The 22071-nt window shown below is 47.8% G+C and overlaps 1 protein-coding gene across 4 annotated transcripts in view; it reads left to right on the forward strand.

Moving 5' to 3' along the window:
• The window catches only part of Rxrg (retinoid X receptor gamma), a 41728-nt gene that overhangs the window by 14615 nt on the left and 5042 nt on the right, over positions 1–22071 (forward strand). The window contains exons 2-9 of one of the 4 annotated variants that reach the window (XM_087581773.1): positions 1122–1369; positions 10590–10734; positions 12929–13108; positions 16566–16726; positions 16829–16958; positions 18479–18611; positions 19990–20084; positions 21249–21354. In XM_087581773.1, coding sequence (XP_087437899.1) covers positions 1122–1369; positions 10590–10734; positions 12929–13108; positions 16566–16726; positions 16829–16958; positions 18479–18611; positions 19990–20084; positions 21249–21354 — 1198 coding nt within the window. Of the gene's footprint in view, positions 1–1121; positions 1370–5403; positions 5629–10589; positions 10735–12928; positions 13109–16565; positions 16727–16828; positions 16959–18478; positions 18612–19989; positions 20085–21248; positions 21355–22071 lie in introns of those variants that run through there. The other 3 variants (NM_031765.1, XM_087581774.1, XM_087581775.1) reach the window with 3 other exon arrangements.

A 22071-nucleotide genomic window follows, 5' to 3' on the forward strand; every position in this document is an offset into this window, starting at 1 on the left:
CTTAACTAAGGAAGCAGAAGGGCCATGGGAAACTCCGCGTGGGCATTTTCCTAGAGGGTATTTATGTTTACAACCAGTCCCACAGCTGCTTTCTGATACCTCTTGGCCAACTCCAGAACTTTAAGGGGGAAGGTTGTTCTCTGTCTCCTAATCCTAGCACTTTATTGCTCAGGACCCAACGCACCTCACATAGAGTGTACCTCACAGGAGGGGTATGGAACTGGGCAGCTTCTCCTGCAGGCCATGCTCCCTGACTGACCACTCCATGTTCTCATTTTCTGTCCCTGTATACAAGGTGCACGACAGAGCCGAGGGCAGCGATTTTGCACAGTTCTTTGCAGCTGACCTTTCTGGTCAGCTGCACAGGGCAGGCTGCTCTTGCTGTGTTTTCTCGACTCCGGCCTTGCAGAGACGAGGTCTTATATCTCCGTTGGAGAGAATGCTCCATGGTGGGCTCTCAAGATGACAGGAAAGCACCCACCCATCTCTTTCATCTTGTGCCAGTTACAGGGAACATGGTTCAGCTGAGCGGAGAAGAGAAGGTTATGGTGATCGCGTGGTCACTGCTCCCATGCTCCTAGAACCTCTTCCATGGGTGCTAGGGGTGTGGCACCCTGTCCCTGCAGGTGGAGTGCTATCTGCAAGCTCGTGGGCACCAGGCTTCCTGTGCTTCCCAGGGCCTGGTGCACACAAAGCCATTTCAGTGGTGCCGATTGGCAAGCAGGTGAGTGGATCGAGGAAGGGGATCTTGATGACGCTCTGGCACCTTTCTCTCTGCTCTTCACATGGGCACTGCCCTTCCCGACTGACTGGCCCCGGACACAGGAACAGAGGCCTGGGACTCGTGCAGCATGCCATGGTTTGTACTTGCTGTGCATCTTGGTCTGGCTCCAGTGGATCCAGAGAGAACCTCAGAGAATGAAGACATTAATGCAGTTCCTTCTTCTAGGCCAGGCCGTCTCCTATCCCTGCATTTTGCTCCTCTGAGCGACTAGCATTTGTAGAAGTGGCCAAAAGGAGGCGAAGACCCAGGAAACAAGCAGTGATGGGCTGGGCCTCTGTGTCCACAGGAGTCTAGGGTTGCCTCCTTAACGTCTCACAGTGTGCTTTTCCTTTCACAGGCTCCCCTGGTCACACTGGCTCCACATCCATGAGCCCATCGGTAGCCTTGCCCACAGGGAAGCCGATGGACAGTCATCCCAGCTACACAGATACCCCAGTGAGTGCCCCACGGACGCTGAGTGCTGTGGGAACCCCCCTCAATGCTCTCGGCTCTCCGTATAGAGTCATCACTTCTGCCATGGGTCCACCCTCAGGAGCCCTGGCAGCTCCTCCGGGAATCAACTTGGTGGTTCCACCCAGCTCTCAGGTAGGTTATGTTTCTCCGAGGCTGGTTCAGCCATCTTGGAGGCCTGAGGCTGCTCCAGGAGTAGAGCACAGACCAGACTGACAGCTCGAGCTGGAGCTGTTGGCAAGCGCTCACTGTGGGCTTGCTGAAGCGATTGCGTTGGCTCTGTAGCATGCCTGCCTTCAGAACCTGTCTGTGCCTTCAGTTCAAGAAATCCTGTGACCATATGAGAACTTGTGGTCCCAGAGACTGGGACCACAAGGGCATGTTCCTGGTCGGCTTCATGGCTTTGATTTCAACACCTCTTTGAGGGGTGTTTGTAGATCCCTTTCATTCTTCTAATTCCATGAGTGATTCTCAACCTGTGGGGTTGCAACCCCATAGGGGCCTCCTAAGACTGTCAGAAAATACAGACATTTACATTATGATTCATAATAGTAGCAAAATGGCAGTTGTGAAGTACCAATGGAAATAATTTTATGGTCAAGGCTCACCACAACATGCGGAACTGTATTAAAGGGTCACGACAATAGGGAGGTTGAGAGCCAATGATCTAGGGGTTTGGAGAAATGGCTCTACCAGCAAAATGCTTGCCATACAAGCATAAGGAACTATGTTCGGATCCCCGGCCTCCACCAAGAGGCCGTGGGGCAGAGCAACATGTGGAGACAGGAGGACCTCTGAGGGCTTTGCGGCCACCTATGTCAACCTCTGGTCTCAATATCTATGTGCACACGTGAACGCCTATGTACACATACAAACAATGAGATACCATATGCTTTTGTTAAAGGGAATACAGAAATAATCAGGGCTAGGCATTTTCAAGTGAGGGGAAAGAGGCAGGCCCAGCACATAGACAAATCTAGAACTAGGTATCCATACATCCATGCGTGTCTGAGACAAAGAGGAGTCAAGGTGAAAACTTGACCTGAATTCTGAGCATCTCCTGCTGCAGTGGAGAAAAGGTGTATCATACGGCAGATCCGGGCCACTGTTCTCTGTGGCACACTGGCCTTGCCTTTCCTCTGAGATTGGCAGTTTCCTCTTTCAGACTGGTTGACCGCTGCTACAGTAATGTTATATGAAATGTAATCTCTAGGCGGGGACGCTCAGTGGTTAGGGTCTGCTCTCACAGAGGGACCTGGGTTGGGTTTCCAGTACCCATATAGTAGCTCAAAATTGCCTATAAGCCTTGCTCCAGGGTGTCCAATATCCATATCCCGGGTATCTTATGGCATCCTCAGACGCTGCACGCATGCATACACATAGGGAAAACACGCATGCCCAGGAAATAAAAATTATTTAAAGAAGAACAATTTCTGCTATCAAAGCTTGCAAAAACAAGTATTTGCCTTCTGCTTAAAGATACCCATGCTTCAAATGGGCCTAGCATGCTAGTTAGTCCCTGTGTCTTAGGCTAAAGGAGCAGCAGCTAATCAGAAAATGGTTCTCCATGGCCTTTCAGATGACTGCTGTCTTAGTTTCTTTTCCTGTTGCTGTGATAAAAATCTCCGGACAAAAGCAACTTATGGGGGAAAGGCTTTGTTCTTGCTCACAGTTCTGTATCACAGTCCGTCCATCACTGTGGGGAAGTTGAGATACATTGTAGCCATAGTCAAGAAGCAGAGAGCAGCACTGCCCAGTGTTGTTCTAGTACTCAGCTCGCTTTCACCAGGATTGTACAGTCCGGGAACCCCTCCCCAAAGGACAAGGCCACCCACAGTGGGCAGGTCTTCTCACCTCAATTAACATAACCAAGACGATTCCCCCATAGACATCATGACCAAAGGAAACCATAGAGGTGGTCTATTGGAGAGTGGAGAAATGGGCTGTCCCCATTCCAGTGGGAATTACAGCACAAAGGTTATGGAGCATTAGAAGTGAAGATTTAGGAACAAAAAGTTTATATGCTATACCTTCCTTTCTTCATGGAAATAGCCAGGACCCCCTGCTCCTTCCTTCTGCATTCGTGCAGGGGGGAGATAGCATTGGTACTCCTTATGATGCTCAGATTATATATACATTATTATGAATATTTCTATGATAGTTTTTGATGAGGCTAACATTTATAGGTTACTCATAGGTAGAATGAATAAGCCAGCATTTGTACTCTCATATGGACAGTTACTATTGATCACCTGAAGGTCAGATTAGGAAAAAAAGGCTGGTCATTCAACCAAGTAAGAAAAAACTCTTCTTCCATATTCTTCCTTCCTACAACCTAGGAGGGGTGTGTGTGTGTGTGTGTGTGTGTGTGTGTGTGTGTGTGTGTGTGTGTGTGTGTTTTGTGAACATTCCTGTGGGTGGGCAAGTGTGGAGGCCACAAGTCAGCTTGGCGTTTCTTCCTCAGTCATTTCTCAACCTTGCTTTTTGAGACTGGGTCTGAGCTTTGAGTACAGTCTCTCAGCTAGGCTGGCTAGCCAGTGACCCATAGGACCAGTCCATCTTCATTCCTAGCGTGGGTGGGGGTGGCGTTCAGATGAACTCCAGCACCTCTGGCTGTTACATGACTGTTGGAGATCCGAACTCATGCTGGTACAGCAGCCGCTGTGTCTGTGGAGTGGTCTCTCTAGTCCTGGGGCTGCATATATGTAACATTTCCCCGCCTTTGGTGGTGAGCTGACATATTGGCTCTTCCTGGGCCTTCAGCTTGCTGGTCTTCAGACTATAGCATGATCTTTCCTAGAGTTTGTTTGCAGATCCTGGGACTGGTTAGCCTTCAAAATTGTGTGAGATAATTTCTTAGGACCTGTTTCCCTGACAGGAAGTCAGGGTAGTGGGTAGTGGCTGCATTATGAAGAGAAGTCACATGTTGTGTGAACTACATATGCAAGAACAGAACCCAGGAGAAGCAGAGAAGGGACCCGTGTACTGTCTGATCATGGGTGCTAGGACCTCAGAGGTGGCAGTAGGAATGCATGTGCCATTTCCTGCCTTTCAGACTGAGTGTAGCTCGTTTGTTCACTTTCTTTTCTAGCAGCACATTCAAGGAAGGAGAGTCAAACAAAGTCTGACAGTTAGATACATCTCAGCATGGTGGTGCAAGTCGGGTTTTGCAAAGGGCATTGGCATTCATTTAAATACATGAGTTGTAGTGGCTCATGTCTATAATCCTAATGCCCGGGAGTCTGAAGCAGAAAGATCTCTACAAGTTCAAGACCAGCTTGGGAAGCAATATAATGAATTCAAGGCCAGCCTGGACTACAGAACGAAAACCTGTTTAAAAGTAACAAGAACACCGGCCAGAAGACAGCACCGTCAGTGAAGTGCTTGCTGCACAAGACTGAGGGTCTGGATTCAGTCCTTAGAATTCACAGATAAAGTTGGGCGTGGTGCTTGTGCTCGCAATCCCAACACTTCAGAGGTGGATCCTGGGTCTCAGTTGCTAACCAGTTTAGCCACACCAGTGAACTCCAGGCTCCAGTGAGAGAACCTGTCTCAACAAAATGAGGTGAATAGCTACTGAATAGTAAATAGTCTACGGGTGACTGTTGATCTCCACATAGAGGAAAACACACATACACACGCACACACACACACATACAGAGGCATGCACTCATGCACACTTCTTAAGTTCATGAATAAATGCATACATACATAAATAAAAAACTGTTTGTAGAGCCTATAGTGACTGAGTTCTAGTCAACACCACCCTGGTTTGGGGGTGTAAAAATAGCATAAATGTGGCTGAGTATTGAAAACAGATTAAAAACCTAAAGGATAAACAAAACAATTTAAAACAGCAATCATCGTATCTATGAAGATATATAAACCAGGATAAGTTGGGAGAGTGACAGAACCTGGGGGTAGGAAGCAGGCAGCCACTGTCTCCCGGAGGCTGCCTTTAGCAATCACAACAGTGTCTCCTGACTAAGCCAAACCTGGCCAATAAATTCATCTCCACAGCCGTGTGTGTCAGGGCCGCTATTCCTGGACCGTATGTCTGTACAGAGGGATCGGGGTTGAAAGGTCAGCTGAAAACTTCGGTGCTGGCCAACTGGGCTGTGTGCAAAGGCTGGGCCAAGTTTGGCTCTGGAAGCTATATTAAGCTTGCCAAATGCTGGTGAAGCAGCCTCAGACTGCGAGCTGCACTCTGGATTTGGGCTCCGGAACCACACGCAACCAGAACTTTGCCCAATTAACCAGATGATACGCGTCTCAGGGCTTTGGTGTTAGTCACGGAGACTTAGACAGAGACCTGGGGTGGGAACTGTTCCTACATCCTGCCTTCCACTGGGTCTGTGGAAGCTCACCAGCGAAGCATACGCTTTTCGTGACCTGTGAGTACGGCTCGGGAGCGTTGCGGGGAGGAAGTACTCGGTGTGGGACAGCAGACAGGGTCTCTCACTCTCCTCTGTTATTTTTCTCTTTGAAATCCTATGAGTGCACTCTGGGTTTTTGATCTTGAGGACCAAGGAGAAGTGAGCTGGCACAGAGTGGAAGGGACCGTGTGACCTTTCACAAACCACTTCAGCACATTTCTGTTTGAGTTTCATTTTCTCTACTGTGGGGGCACAAATGCTTGCCCTGATTTTCCTAAAAGGATTTTAATGAATGTCTAAGGAGATGCGGATTTGAAAAATGTTTCTGGAGGTCTTTAATGCCCTGTGGCAGCCAGAAGATACTGTTATTACTATTATTCCTACATGATATGTATTGTACACCAAACTGATCAGGTATAGCGTGTTGCTGAAGAGTTCCAGAGAAGTTTGTCTCAACCAGTAGTTACAAACCATGTCTAGGTACTAGAGATTATATATAATATAAATAAATATATATTATATGTATGCACCATACATACATATACATGCACACAGGACTTAAATTTATGACTGAATCATATCTATGTGTCATATATAATGAGTCCTACACATAATACATATGGCATATATAATTATATGATATATAATTATATGATTCAGTCCCCCTTGGGAGCATTGTAGTAGAAAGAGCAATTTCTAGATAACATATGTGTGTGTGTGTGTGCGCGCGCGCGTGTGTGTGTGTATACTTTGTGTAGCTATCTAGGCTACATATTTCAATGTATGTTATTCAGAAATATGCGTGTGTGTATATGTGTGTGTGTGCACAAAATGTTGTATATTTGTTAATATAATTCTGTCGTAAAGACTCTGAAAATTTCCCACAAATGTTTGGAGTCCCCAACCTTTCTCTCCCCTGCTGACCCACACTGCCTGACTAGGATCCTTACTGATTTTTTTTTATCTTTGTTTTGTTTTGTTTTGCTTAGTAATTTATTGACAACTGAGTCCTTACCCTCTCGAATGTTTGCATTTTTTTTCATAAAACTGAAATGTTTGCAAATATTTTCATAAAACTGAAAACACTATAGTTGGAATAGACATAAAGATTATTCAATCTGATGGTAACTAGAAATCAAACTATAAAATCTTCAAAGCAAAATGGTATTTGGGAGGCCAATGTCCATGTCCATTCGAGAAAGACTTGGCTGGCTGGGCAGAATAGTGCTCACCTGCAATGCCACTGCCTGGGAGGCATTGGCAGGAAGATTATTTCAGAGCTAGCCTGGGCTATAGAGTGAGATGCTGTCTCAAGAAACAAATCAGGTTTGGTTGAAGCCTGTTCAGAATATAAGAAGCCTCAACTTTTTCATATCTAGGGAACACACATGTGTGCATGTGAGTACACACACACACACACACGCACACACACACACACACACACACACACACACACACACACACACACACACACACGATTTGAGAACCACCCGTCTAGTCCAGAGATGAGGAAACAATCTCTGATAAGTGGTAGGAAGGACCTGGTTAAGATCTATAGTGAGAGGGGGTTGGGGATTTAGCTCAGTGGTAGAGCGCTTGCCTAGGAAGCGCAAGGCCCTGGGTTCGGTCCCCAGCTCCGGGAAAAAAAAATATTAACGATCTATAGTGAGGAGGAGCAGGGCCAGACCTACCAGCTTCCAGGTGGTAGACCAAACCCATTCTGTCATTAGTGGTGGGGTCTGTACCCTGGAATACGGACACTGGCCTGGGTGGAATAATTGAGGCTAAAGACGATGCAGAGATGAAGCTAATGTTCTGAAACAGCTCCAGAGGTATTCAGGAAGCATCAACCACTGGGTGAATCTGCACGGAATAGATGAGCTGGGGCTCCTGCCCACTCGGATGGCACAGCCAGCCTTCGTGCAGTGGCAGGTCAGACCTCCTGCTGAATTTCAGCTCTAAAGTGCCTGTTTCAGCAGAGCCGCCTCTAATGGAATGAGACAGCCAAGGTTCAGGGACTCTGGGGCCAGGCAGCTAATAGGCCTGTATTGACAACAGCTGCCTTCCACTGCCCACTCCCTTTGATTCCCCCCGCACCACCATCTCAGCCCACACAAGCCCCGAGCCTGCCAGAGGGGTGGATGGAGGAAAGACCCACTTGTCCTGAACACTTTGTCCCACCACCATCGGAATTCATGAAGAAGAGAAGTGGGAGAGGGGCTGCTGACTCAGAACGGGAATAGAATGTGAGAAACTGCTCTGCTCCTTCATGCCTTCTGGTCAAGGAGGTGGGGCAGGAAGCTGCAAGGGCAGGTGAGGGCTCAGTGTCTCCTGCCAACCACAGCTGAGTATCTCGGATCCAGGAGCCCGGGCACCTAGCACCAGGCAATTAGACCTAGCGTGTGCCTAAACACATCTTTCTCCCATCCTTCCTAGGTCTACTGAACCCCACGCTTCACTGAGGCTGAGTTTGAAAGCCATAATTCCTCTGCTCAAAATTTCTAGCGGCCCCTAATTGCCATTCTAGCCAGGCTGCTGAGTCTTCAGGGCTACCATATTGGCCTCTCAACATCATCTACCCCGTGGGCACAGTTGCTTCACAGGTTTGGGGCCTTCATTCTCAAAGCCTTTACCCATCATTGGCGGAATGATAGAAAGCACACAATAAGAGCCTTCCTCAGACCTGCCATATGAGAACCTTCAGTCATCAGCTGGGCATCATTTTCTCTTGACGTTTCCAGGTGTAGGACCTCTCTGTACTACACAGAAGCAGGACAAGATACTGGGTGTGCACTCCAGATAGACTGACTTAACTTCACGTAAAAATGAGGGGAAGGAATTCTTCCATCTCACGGTTTTATCCATTCTACCAATTAATAAAATATTTATAGCCTTTAACCCAGAGCCTCTGCCTGTCTCCCATGCTCAATAAATATGTGCTTAGTGAATCGAAAAGCTGGTGGTTTTGAAAGGAACCTATCCTGGTGCTATTGTAGGTTATGTTTTACTGATTGTCCTTCCTATGCCAATGTCCCAGAATGAGGGAGAAATCTTACCTCTGGTTCTGTTTGCACTTACAGTTACAAGGTTAGACAACGTAACTCAGAAATCAGGGATTCCGTGGACCCTGTGTTAGCACTCAGATACATGTGTATCTAGTGTTAGCACTCAGATACATGTGTATCTAGTGGATACACATGTGCAGATCCACATCACCTCCCTTTCTTTTAAGTTGCCTGTAGATTATGTGTGTGTGTGTGTGTGTGATGTGTGTGTGTGTGAGTGTATGAGTGTGTGTGCATGTGTGTGTATATGTGTGTGTATGTGTGTGTGAGTGTGTGTGCATGTGTGTGTATATGTGTGTGTGTGTGTGTGAGTGTGTGTGTGTGTGTATCTGTGTGTGTCTGTGTGTACCTATGGAGACCAGGGGACAACTTCAGTTGTTCTTTAGGCATCATTTATATCTGCCTGTCTTTACTTTCACCCTACCTCCCCTGCTGCCACCACCTCCTCCTCCTCCTCCTCTTCCCCCTCCTCCTCCTCCTTCCCCTCCTCTTCCTCCTTCCCCTCCTCTTCCCCCTTCCTCTTCCTCCCCCTCCTCCTCTCCCTCTTCCTCCCCCTCCTCCTCCTCTTCCCCCCCTCTTTCTCTCCCCCTCCTCCTCCTGATCATTCATTGGCTTGGAACCCGCTACTTCAGCTAAGCTAGCCATCCAGAGAGTCCCAGGGATCTACTTTACTTCCCAAGCACTGGAGCTCTGAGCACACGCCACCACATTTTAGTTTTAAAAAAAGGATTCTAGTGATTTTACTCAGGTTCTTGCGTTCACTGCCTGAGCCATCTCTCCAGCCCCTCTCATACGGGTTCTTAATCGTGCATATTCTGACTCCTCAAGGAGACCAAATGTCTCTGAGGACCAAGAGACAGACCTTCTAGGTTTTAGGGCTCTCTTTGCCCAGACAAGACCACCGGGGTTTCCCCGCAGGCATGGGCCCAGAACTTGAGTGCACCTGCTTCTGACTGGATGACCATTTTTCTCCGATGGCTACAAAACACTGAGCTTCAACCTTTCCGACACTTCCTCAAGGGCACCAGGATTAGTGGGGAGGAAATGTTCACTTTTGACAAGGGATGGGGACCAGAGAAGCCAAGCTGACCTACACATTTGGACAATCATAAGCACCAGCTCCATGCCATTGTGGACAGGGCTTAACTGGGCATTGCAGACGACTTAGTGTCTGGCTGTACAGATTTTGTGTTGTCACGGGAAGATCATCTGTTAGTTACCACCACGTTCTGCCCAAGTTGCTGCTGCTCAGAGATCTGAGCATGGGGGCTAGCGTCTTCAGGGTGCTCAGAGAGGTGAGCCATTCACCTGTCCCCCTCTTCTGGTTTATCAGAAATCCCCAGATGTTCACTTTTATTTGCCTTTGTGTCTCGGAGCTCTGGGGAATGCCCGGTGACTAACCGATGAATGGATGTGTGTGTGTGTGTGTGTGTGTGTGTGTGTGTGTGTGTGTGTGTACGCACGCGAGCGTATGTTCAGGGGTGGGGGGCTTGTCTCTTAGAGTGTGCTCATCTTGCCCGAGGGCCATCGCTCCTCCTGGTGCACTGCTGAAGCTGCAGTCAGGAGTTGATAAAAAATTTAAAATCACACAGCTGACACCATCCTAAGTGTGCGGCTCTGCTTAGCTCAAGTAAAACCCGTGAATGAAAGGAAGAAACCCAAACAGCTTAGTTAGAGTGTGTTGTGGTGCTCGGGTCATGTTTTAGCGTTTAGAAATTATTTCTTCTCATCTTGTGTGCTTGTCCCATGGCCTTGTGATCATGTCACAGATGAGCAGTTTGGGGAACCGTGTACTTGGAGGTTACTTCTTGAAATGGAGCTAATCTCTCCAGCATGCTCCTTGCAGGAGGCCTGGGGGCTGGGCTTACCCTGCCTGTTTATGTCTTATTCTTATTGCCTTTGCTTCTCTTGCAGCTCAATGTGGTCAACAGTGTCAGCAGCTCCGAGGACATCAAGCCCTTACCAGGTCTGCCTGGGATCGGAAATATGAACTACCCATCCACCAGCCCCGGGTCTCTGGTGAAACACATCTGTGCCATCTGTGGGGACAGATCCTCAGGTATGGGCCCCAGGAGATAGAATCCCAGACAAGGGCTCCTTGCCCTGCTCCATGCATGCACTGTACCTAGTGAAATGACCCCTTATAGTGGTCCAGCTGGAGGCCTAGCCTATACGTTTCTGTTATGGAGTCCGGAGCCTGCAGTCTTGATGATTCTAAAATACATTTCTTTTTTTATCTTGAAGGATTAGACTCCCTGGAAATGTTTCAGTCTCTTCTCTGGAGTAACACAATTGCATCCATATCTGGGATTGAAAATACTCCCTGCTAGTTTTTCTTTAATTTTTAAAAAAAGTTACTTCTCATAATCATAAAGTATCCCAAATAAATAATTATGAAACCAATAAAAAATTGGAAGAATCATAAAAGTACAATGAGAAAGTGAAAACATTTCCATAATATCCCCACGAAAGAGGAGCTCTTTAATATTTGAGCATATTTCGCTTTATTCTTTCGCAACCTGCTAGATTTTTTTTTTAAGCATGCTTTTATGGGCAAAACTTGTTTTCCTTGGCTTATCCGCTTCCATTTTGCCAAAATTGCTTTTTTCCTAATTGCTTTCCCTTTCTCTCCATTCTTTCTACTCCAACCTCTTTCCCCATCCGAGTCTCTGATTTGAAGAACAAGAAAGACAAGTGTGTTGGTGCCTGCCTGTAACACCACTACTCACTAGCGAGGCAGGGGGATCATGAGTTCGAGCGAGCCTCGGTTGCATAGCGAGACTCTGTGTCCCAATCAATTAAAAGAGTGAGAAGACAGAGCGTGTTCTTTCCATAGCAGACCACAAAGATGACTGTTTCTCATGGCTGCTACCACATCAGGCCGTGACACTGAGAGCTGCAGATGCCCCAGACTTACTCAGCTTCATGGCCAACATTTGCTTGCTTCTACAATCCATTTTCTAGTCATGCAGAAATGGCTGTTGCCATGACAGAGTGTCAGTCGCAGCCTAACAAGGCATTTTCTTCCTTTTAGTTGTTTTAGTTGAAGGTGGTCAGTCCCTCCCTGGATAGTAAAGACAAGGAATGGCTATCATACTATGGTCAAATTAGGGTCCTGCTTCTCAAAGTTAAATATTTCAGAGCCAAAAGTATGAGGTTGTCTGGGCCGAGATGAAAGCCGATATTTATCATTGCTGTGAATTCAGAAAGTTATCATGGCCAACTGATTGGGCACAGGCAGGCTAATTCATCAGGTAGGCCGTCTCTAGCCACTGATTCATCTTAGGGTGGCCTCCACCGACAGGTAAGTTCTGGGGTGCAGGATGCTACATTCACAGGTTCTTGGGGATTTCAAATGGATTTTAGCATCGACGTAAATAAAACAGAATCAGAAAATTGGGCCTGTGGCTACGTGGAACCATCTAATCCAGAAACAGACCTATATGTGTTTTGAATGATCCTCTTCGATACATTTTCAGTTTCCGTGACTTCGGCCACATGACCATAGTGTAGAGGAGACTTCCTTAGAGCAAGCACTGTAACTGACTCATGGCGCTTGTGTGGAGCCAGGTGTAGCAGGCAGCTCTCTCTGCCACAAAATCAGCCATTCTTGCCAGGGACAACTAGAGGCCCTAGAGACGGTGAAATACACAACCATCTATTCTAGATGAAGCAAAATCGCTGTCTATCAGAATGTATTCCCTAGTCAAGGTTGAGGATAATGTTACGCTGTAAAAAGTTTACAGATTTTTTTTTTCATCAGCGGTCGGAAGCTCAGGATTCTATTCTATTCTATTTGTACATAGTTTCTGTACAAAATGATAAGTTTTAGTGGCTTTCAGGACCTTGGGCTCCAATTCTGAGAAATGTCAGTTAAACCAAGGTTCTTTTCCTGTAGGATAATATACGGCAATTAAACATCGTTTTATTTATCATGTATGCTAAAATATTGACCTGAGGTGGGATATTTCCTTATCAAAAATCTAAGAGTTGCTCTGATAAAATAAATGTCAATAAAATCTGAGGCCAGGAATTTTCTAATGACGCAGTCTGGAGTTGCAGATACAGTAGGAAGACACACAAGAAAACCATTAACTCTCACTTCTGGTTCTGTGATCCAGCTTCTTTGGGAGTCGTTACTTGTTCTTAGGGGATATGGGCGTTTTCTTAGGGGGTGGTCATGGGCTTCTTTGTTTGGGAAAATAATCTGAATAAATGCAAGAACAGTCTCTGGGCTGTTCTCTGTTAACCAGGAAAGCACTACGGGGTGTATAGCTGTGAAGGCTGCAAAGGCTTCTTCAAGAGAACCATAAGGAAAGACCTCATCTACACGTGTCGGGATAACAAAGACTGTCTCATCGACAAGCGCCAGCGCAACCGTTGCCAGTACTGTCGTTACCAGAAGTGCCTGGTCATGGGCATGAAGAGGGAAGGTGAGGGGCCCCCTGCTCCCCTCTACCTAAAGCAGAGCCAGGCTGTGCTCAGCTCTGGGAGGGAGAAGGTTGATGTGGAAGTTAGGATGAGTCTTAGATACCACAGCTTCTCAAGGCTTACCTCCAGAGCTCAGAGAGCAAGAGACATCTCTTCCTCCATTATCTCTCTTCTCTGGGAGCCCAAGGACAGGCACCCATGTAAGGCCCTCTTCATTTCATTTCTTTCAGTAAATGGGCAGTGGGTCTCAGAGGTTTAGTGGTCTTGTGCTCTGCTGGGCCTGCATCAGACGGACCTTCAAGGTGGAGCCGGCTTCTTCCTCTAACCTCAGGTCTCCCTGGGAAAGCTGCAGGTTGGCTGTTGCCCTTGGGGACTCAGAACCCTGGCCTGCTGCGAATCCTCCCAGGCTGGCATGCTCCTCAGTCTTAGTGGGCTCTTGGCATCTACAGGTCTGACAGATGGGCCTTCTCAGTCCCTGAGTGTCACCGGGCTTCATCGTGTGACTTACAGCGTGAGTTAGTGGGCTAGCCTCGTGTCAGAGAGTAACAAATGTGAAAGCGCCTTTCCCTTCTTGTTCTTGCTTTAAAAGATCGAAAGTCATCCTGCTAAAGTAAGACAAGTAAATTGAAGTGGGCAGTTCATTAAGCAGAGGGCTTCGTGAAGGTGCCTGGTGTGAGTGGGAAATCTCCGTTGTTGTGCGGGAAGGATGTTGTCCCCTTGCAGGTTGGGGTGACTCACTGATTGAGTTTGCTCCAGGCCTCTCGTGGTGAGAGGGAGGGAATCTGCCAGAGAGAACCAATGAAAATGCAGATTCTCAAGCCCATGATTAGAGGGAGTCCAGGACAGGAGAAGGGAACATTCAGAATCATTCAACCAGTGAGAACCAGTTCACAGATAACAAAAGACACCGAGAGCCAAGGGGCATCCAATGATGCCTCCCTGCATCATCCTTGACTCTCTGTGTCATTCCTTGGGAAAACACCAGTGTGAACAAGATGGTGACTAAAGCCATTTCCCCACCACAGCATCCAGATCTCACTAAAAGAAAGGACAAGACATCTCTGCTGTAGTTTCCAGGTTGTATAAGGCATAGGTGCTGCTTTGCCCTGCAAGTTCAGCCTGTCCTTGTGCCCCGGAGGCCATGTGGAAGGTCCTTAAGTGGGCTCTGGAGACAGCCAGCCTGGGTCCCAGGCTGACACAAACACTTCTTAGCTTTTGACTTCAGACAGGTTTTCTAGTTTCTCTGTGGTTCATAGTAACCCAACAGAATTGCTGGATGGGGTTAAATGAGATACAACAATGTATATAGAGTATTGAGCATAAAACACACCTTCTGATTCAGAAAGGGCTCCATTAATGTTGGGTGCTGGAGAACCTGAAAATCCACAATAACTAGTTATTAAGTGGATGGATGGAAGGAAGCCTGAAAAGCAGAGAGTCTGGAGTTACTGTAGCTCAGCTACTGTCCCCAATATATTGCCATGGATGTTGTGACAGGCGCTGAGAATATCTGTCATGAAGAATATCCTCCAGCAACCACATTTTAAACAGTCAGGTTTGGAGTACTAATGGGAAGAGAGGGCAGCCAGTTCTTAACTCAGTTAATGGCAAAATGGGGATTGGAATCTGACGGCCTGAAACCAAGGCTTCCCCTTGAAGCGTCAAGGTCACTTTCTCCGAGTGTTCCAAGTCCATTCGGAGAGTTGACTGAGGATCCTAGGAAGAACGTGACTCAGCTTGCTTCTCCTGCTTTGTTACTGTTTTTGTTTGAAGTCAGGACAAATGGAGAAATTCATTGATTTCTTAAAGAAAGGTGAAAGAGCACGGAAAAATACAACTGAGAGACAAATACGCGCCATAGTTCTCATGGTTGTCACTGAACAGACACTGATGAGTGAACTGAAAAAAAATGAGAGAGAGAGAGGAGGGGGGAGGAGAGGAGAGGAGAGGAGAGGAGAGGAGAGGAGAGGAGAGGAGAGGAGAGGAGAGGAGAGGAGAGGAGAGGAGAGGAGAGAGGTGGGAGGGCCAGGTAGGAAGACGAGGGGAGAGACACAAGCCTACAGGTCAGGAAGACACTGGGAAAGGAGAAAGAAATATTCCATGAAAGTTGTTTTGTAATTCCTACAAACCCATCTCAGTTATTGCCATTTCAGCCCCATGGACAAGGAAACCAATTCTGACTGATAGATCCTCAGGCATCTGCGTGCATGTGGTGCAGACATATTCGGAAAAAGATCTCTTTGGATCTGAAGTCCGTTGCTCTCTCTTCTCACCTTTTCTCCCCTCTGCTCTATCTGCTTCTTCATCTTACCCCCTCGTTTCCTTATCTTTCTTCCCTTTTCCTTTTCTCCTTCCTCTCTCTACTCTTTCTGTCTCTCTGGGCCCCGTAACACCATCTCTATGTGGTACAGAGTATTAGTGGTAGTTTTGAGGCCTCTTCTTTGTTTGGCCTTGAGAAATTGGTCTCAAGAGAGATTCAGTGTGCAGCACCCAGCTCCAGATCTTCAGTCAGCCTCTGTGTCTGGTAAGAGGATAGGGGCTCCTCAGCCAGTGGGCTGGGAGCAGAGAGGAGAGTCCCGGAGGAGAGGCTACCTCTGACAGGGCTTTACCAAGTTAGAGCGGGATTTGCTCTTTGGGGGATGCAAACTCTCTTCCCGTATTGAATTCTGCCCATTGATGCTGGAACTAAATTAGAACGAGCGGCCTTCTAGACAGGTAGAAAAGAACCCAACCAAAGCTCTTCTGAAGAGGGCAGTGTTGGAGTATGAGGTCTGTGCCGCATCCTGATGCATGGACCCGAGGTTCCGAGATGTAGAGCCGTCTGGGATGAAAATCCCAAGTTTGGGGAAGGCGGTGGGAGCTCCAGCCAACAGCTTTGCCTGGGTGCCCTCCCCCACCCATGAAATCAGTGCACATTCTGAAATGTCTTCTAGGTGACATCCCTCCACCCCTTCACTTACTAAATCCCCACAGCTGGCTCCCGGAAGATTTCCCCTGACAAGTCGGATCAGGTGATGTTGTGTTCCGGCTGTTGCACATGGGGGGCCTACCTAATGGGACGTGAATGCCAGGGCAGATGCATGGGATCTGACAGGAGAGTTTTTACAGTAATGGGCTTGCTTCTTAACTGTTGCATTGCTCACAGCCTATCAGAGGCATCAGTCTAAGAAGGATAACAGACACAGGGGATAGGGAGGAGATGTTAGCTCCTTCAAAGAAAGGTGGGATTGAGTCAAAAATAGCAAGATTAAGAGGGCCTTGGCAACGCATTGGAAACAGTATAACTAGAGACCCCATCTCTGCCTCAACATTCTGTCGGTCTGACAGCATTATAGTGCCCCTGGTTCGATACCATGGTGAGTCTCATTTTATGTGGGAGCAACTCTAGGCTTAGGTAGGTAACTGCCCCACACTGGTCCTTGACACTCTGTAACGTCTGTGGGTCTCACCCCATGTCAGCTGTGCAAGAAGAAAGGCAGAGGAGCCGGGAGCGAGCAGAGAGTGAGGCAGAATGTGCCAGTACTGGCCATGAAGACATGCCGGTGGAGAGGATTCTAGAAGCTGAGCTTGCTGTGGAACCAAAGACCGAATCCTACGGCGACATGAGTGTGGAGAGCTCGGTACGCCATCTTAGATTTCCTTCCAGCTTCAGTTTCTCGGTTGGGACTAGAGGTGACAGAGGGGAATTGAGAGGACCTCACAGAAAGCTGTTCCTTTTCCAGACAAATGACCCTGTCACCAATATATGCCACGCTGCGGATAAGCAGCTCTTCACCCTTGTTGAGTGGGCCAAACGCATCCCCCACTTCTCAGACCTCACCTTGGAGGACCAGGTCATTCTGCTCCGGGCAGGTAAGACACTGGGATTCCTCTTGTCCTGAGACAGTCCTCTAGACTGCTACTTTGAAATGACCCGTGGGACCTTCAGGGGAACAACTTGCAATTGCTGTGTTTTCCTTGAGTTCACTGTGTAGACCAGGCTGGACCCAAACTCACAGAGATGCATCTGCCTTTGCCTTGCAAGCACTGAGATTGAAGGTGAGCGCCACTGGGCCTGGACTTTATTATAGGTCCTTTGCTGACGTGTAAATTTAAATGGTCCTCCCCCAGGACTTTCATTCCCAAATGAAACCCCATTCATGGAGGAAGTAGGGCTCCTCCCACCACCATGCAAATATTTCTGTAGTTTTGTAATTTACGTTTAATTTAATTTTAAAGGCACACAGATCACTTCGTTGGTGATAATTCGAAGCAGGGTCTTATAACTATGATAAGACAAACAAACAGATGTTTCTAGTTCCAAGGTGAAATAAGAAAGCTGGAGGTTGGGGGGCTGGGGAGATGGCAGGGTGGGTAAAAATGTTTGCTGTACGAGTGTAAGGAACTGAGATAGGATCCGCAATGTGTGTGAACAGAAAAGCTGGGTGAGGTTGTGTCACCCAAGCTCTTGGGGTTAGGAGTGGCATGGAGACAGGAGGTTTTTGATGGTCTGTGGTCCAGCCAACCTCGATGAAAAAGAGCAATCTATAGGTTCAGGGAGGGACCCTCAGACCTGAGAAGAAGAGAGAAGAAGTATCCTCTGGCCTCCACACCTGCACATGCACATGTGTGCACGCATGCACATGCACACACACACACACACACACAGAGGCATGTTCACACATGCACACACACACACTCACACACACACACACACACACACACACACAGAGGCATGCTCACACATGCATGCACGCACAAAGAAAGCTAGAAATTTCTGCCTAGGCCTATGTTATCTGGAGCTCATGGCTTCTCCATTTTAAGATTCTTTGTGCTACAGTTCTGTCTCTCATATCAAGGACACGTCAGTCTGTTGACATCTGCCGTGGCTCCTCTTTGACACAGAGCCATCAGGGAGATTTCATGAGGAGTGGCTGAGCACCAGGAAGCCATCCACTCCACTTGCATGAGCGATCACTGGGTGTCCACTGAAAGCTACATAGTGTGCCATTGTTATAGGTCACACCAAAGAGGGACAGCTAGGTTGTCTGGTCCTGGGGCGGAGATTATAAGATAGCCACTGTATCCATCCATCCTCCTAACAGTGACTATTGCTGGTAAAGGGATGGTTCCTATTCATTGGTTCTCAAGCTGTCCTTCTAGGCTGCTTCAAAGACACTGCAGGGGCACGTTCAGAGCCACAGAATCAGGAAACCCGAGCTGTATCCTTTCTTTTGTCACTAATTACCTGTGTCACCTTGGGCTGGGCCGTAACCTCCCAGGATTTTCCTTTCTGCTTTCATGACCTGGGATGTAAGCCGTGCATTGCACGGCTATCCAGGAGGTAGGAATGCGGTTGCTGTCCCCACAAGGTCTCCTCTCTGTGCTCACAGGGTGGAATGAATTGCTGATTGCCTCCTTCTCCCACCGCTCGGTTTCTGTCCAGGATGGCATCCTGCTGGCCACAGGCCTCCACGTCCACAGGAGCAGCGCTCACAGCGCGGGCGTCGGCTCCATCTTTGACAGGTTGTGACTCCCTTCTGTTTCCAGGATTTACACCCACTGTGCACATGCACACGCGTGTATACACTCGTCTCTGTCTCTTCTCTTCTTCCCCCTCTCCCTCTGTGTAATTCTGATATGCAGTGGGCAGGCCAAACAGGTGCACATGGCTATATCAGAATCACGGGGGCCTTTGTGTACGTAGAACCAGTGTCTCATTCTATAGTTCCAGCTAGTCTCAAGCTGGTGATAATCTTTCTGCTTCAGCCTCCCGAGTGCTGGGATTACAGGTGTGAACCCAGTTTCCAGAGCAGATTGAACGCATGGAAATATAAACCTGGAGACTGGAGGAGGGAGTTTGGCAAAGGTGATGGTAATAAAACAGAGCAAGTCACAGGCCAGCATCGATGCCTGGCAGGTGGAAGGACCTGGTGCCATCATGCTTTCTAGATGGGCGGAGCTCTGGCACCAGCTAGTAAAGCTGCATGGGGTCCATGGACAGTGTATCTTAGGGGTCAGGGATGGAGAAGGGGTCCAGATCCATCTTTAAGAGGCTCAGTGTTTTGGGCTAACAATATCTTGGACTCTTTCTCTCTGGAACCCAGATCTCTGTGCTACAGCAGGAGCGAGTTCAGTCAGAAAACAACACTATGACAGAGATTCACTCTCCTAAATATACTAAAGTACATTTAAAAATAAATAAAATCTAAATATAATATAAAGTGTATATATAATACAAAGCATGCTTAAAAATGAAGTAAACAGTAATATAAGGGATACATGTAATATGACATATGATATATAGTAAGTAAAAATAATTAAAGTAATAAGCAGATTGGTGACTTGGGGCTAAAGGAATGAGCTGCTGATATCGAGAAAGTCTCCCTATCGGGTTCCAGGACCCGGGGTTCCAGCATAAATAGTCTTTTCTTGAGGGTTATGCGTGCTCGGTTCAGATGGGTGGACTTCCTCCTTGTTCCTTTCCATGATGTACTCAAGCACTCTCATGGTTCCTGGAGGTGTTTGTCCTTTTCCCTGGGCTGCCTTCCCTGGGTTCGTCCACATGTACAGTGCTTCCCCTGCTGCATTTCTCATTTGCAACTCATTCAAGACGCTCTTCTGCTCCCAGCTGGGAGGCCATGGCATCCACCCTGGTGAGCCCCAGAGGCAGTTTTTATTCACTGGTCTTAGCCCTGTAGTCGGTCACTTCCACACCATTCCTCCCTCTCCACTGTAATCCTCAGGACGAGGGACTTCATCGCCTTCGCCCCCGCATCCGAATGCCCACGGCAGCGTCTAAAACCTGAACAGGGCCATCACAGGTACTGGCGGGATGTATTTCGTTGGTCCATGATCCTGAACTCAGCCCTTTTCTCCCTCCCTGTCCTTGCTTCCTGTGAAGCAGAGTCCTCACAGAGCTGGTGTCCAAGATGAAGGACATGCGGATGGATAAGTCGGAGCTCGGGTGCCTGCGCGCCATTGTGCTGTTCAATCCAGGTGACGTCCCTCAGACTCCAGCCACGGCGTGGGGCCAGCTCTCTCTCTTGAGGTTGACCTCTGGGGCTCTCATTTGCTCTGCCCCTCCCCACCTCCAAGCTCAGCAGAGTCAGGGCGGTCTGAGCCCAGAACCTATCGGAGTACCGAGCCTTCTCTTTATTGCCTCTCCTCTGCAGAGCCATCCTGAAAGTATTTTAACTGGGTGTGGAGTTCCACTGGGTGGGGGCAGCTGAGGGAGATGAGATCTTTCAGTGAACGGGGCGTAGGGTATGGAAGAATGACCAGAGTCATATATGTCTCAGGAGTGGCTCATTCCCCCAAACTATTGCAGACGCGGAACTCCCATTCACTTGGCATCGGTAAAACTCTAGGGGCAGCATGTTCTAAGGGTGAGTGGGTTATGGCCAGGATGTTATTTTTGGATATTGAACTTGGGGATGGACAGTAGACCTCCAAGAGAAGCCAGGACCAAAGATACATAGGTAAGAGCTGCATTCTCAGCCTGAATTGGGAGGCAGCCATGAACCTGATGGGACATTGCTTGTGAGCAAAGACAGCAAAAAGAGCTGGGGCTGAGAATCTCACAAGCTGGTGGGAGAAAGAAGAACTGTCAAAGGAACCTAACATGTGGTCAGTGCCAAGGGAGAGGCATCTTGGAGGTCCAGGGACAAAGCACCTTAAGAGGAGGAAGTGACTAGCTTCATCAAACGCTGCTGTGTATATGACAGTCGTCTGTACTTTGACGTGACATACGTGTCCCCTTTGGTCCAAGATTGGTGTAGCTATGACGCAGGCCATGTGTAGGTTTTGCCTTCATGCTCCATCTCAACACTTAGCCATGCTTGACGTGTAGAACGTATCTGGTGAGGGCATGAATATTGCTTTTTGGGACAGGCCTGGATAAAATGAACCTCTCCTTAAGTCAGCAGATGGTTTGCTTCACTATTAACAATTTAAAATCCTTCAGACTGAGAGTTTGTTAGGGAAATTATATACAGAATGGACATCCATCTGGCACAGTGATCTGCTTACTTCCCAGTTGTCCCCATGCACGAGGTCCATGTGTCTGTCCTAACTCTAAGGGAGGTAGCCAGTATGACCCTGTCTGGAGGAGGGTGTCCTGCTGGGGCATTAACCAGAAATTAAATCCATTGCTCTCTGCAGATGCCAAGGGTTTGTCCAACCCCTCGGAGGTGGAGACTCTTCGAGAGAAGGTTTATGCCACCCTCGAGGCCTATACCAAGCAGAAGTATCCAGAACAGCCTGGCAGGTGAGAAAGATGAGGGGACGCAATGTTACCAGCAGCACAACTCCCCACCCCCATTGACTGAGCACCTCCTTACTGGGCTGACATCAGCACCATAAGATTAAAGCCTCAGTGAGGTCAAGGCCGTGTCTGTCCAGGTCAACATTCACCCCAAGCTTTCATTAATGCTTAAAGCAGTGGCTGCAGATAGAATAGCATCTTGCCCAATCAGCCTGTGGGTTTGCTTTTTTGCTCCTTTGTTACCAGCAGTCAAACATAGTTGGAAAACATCAACATTAAATGGGAAATTCCAGAAGTGAATCAATGACCTTTCAGTAGTTTTTAATTACTGTGTGTTGATATGATGGTTTTGTTTTGTTCTTGCTGTTTATCTCTTACCGTGTGTCTAACTTATAAATTTAATTTTTCATTGGTCTATATGTGTATGTGTGTACCGACATTTTCTATATCTATGTACAGATTTGTTCGTATCTTCAGTTTCAGGAAAGCATACAGGGTACTGGAAGAGATTCTCTTGCAGATGGGGGTGGGGGGAAACCAGGATACACATCCTTAAATGCTGGACGAACAAGGAAATGAATGGATTGATATGGGAGTGTGATCTCCATTCCAGCAAGTTACAGAGAGGACAAGAAAGGACAAGTCACTTAATTGAGATCACAAAGCTGGGTTGCTGGTGGAGACGGGACAAGAACCCACAGCTCTATGAAGTGATAGCAG

This window comes from Rattus norvegicus, chromosome 13, assembly GCF_021556685.1.
Source record: "Rattus norvegicus strain SHRSP/BbbUtx chromosome 13, alternate assembly SHRSP_T2T, whole genome shotgun sequence".
In the NCBI taxonomy this organism is placed as follows: domain Eukaryota; kingdom Metazoa; phylum Chordata; class Mammalia; order Rodentia; family Muridae; genus Rattus; species Rattus norvegicus.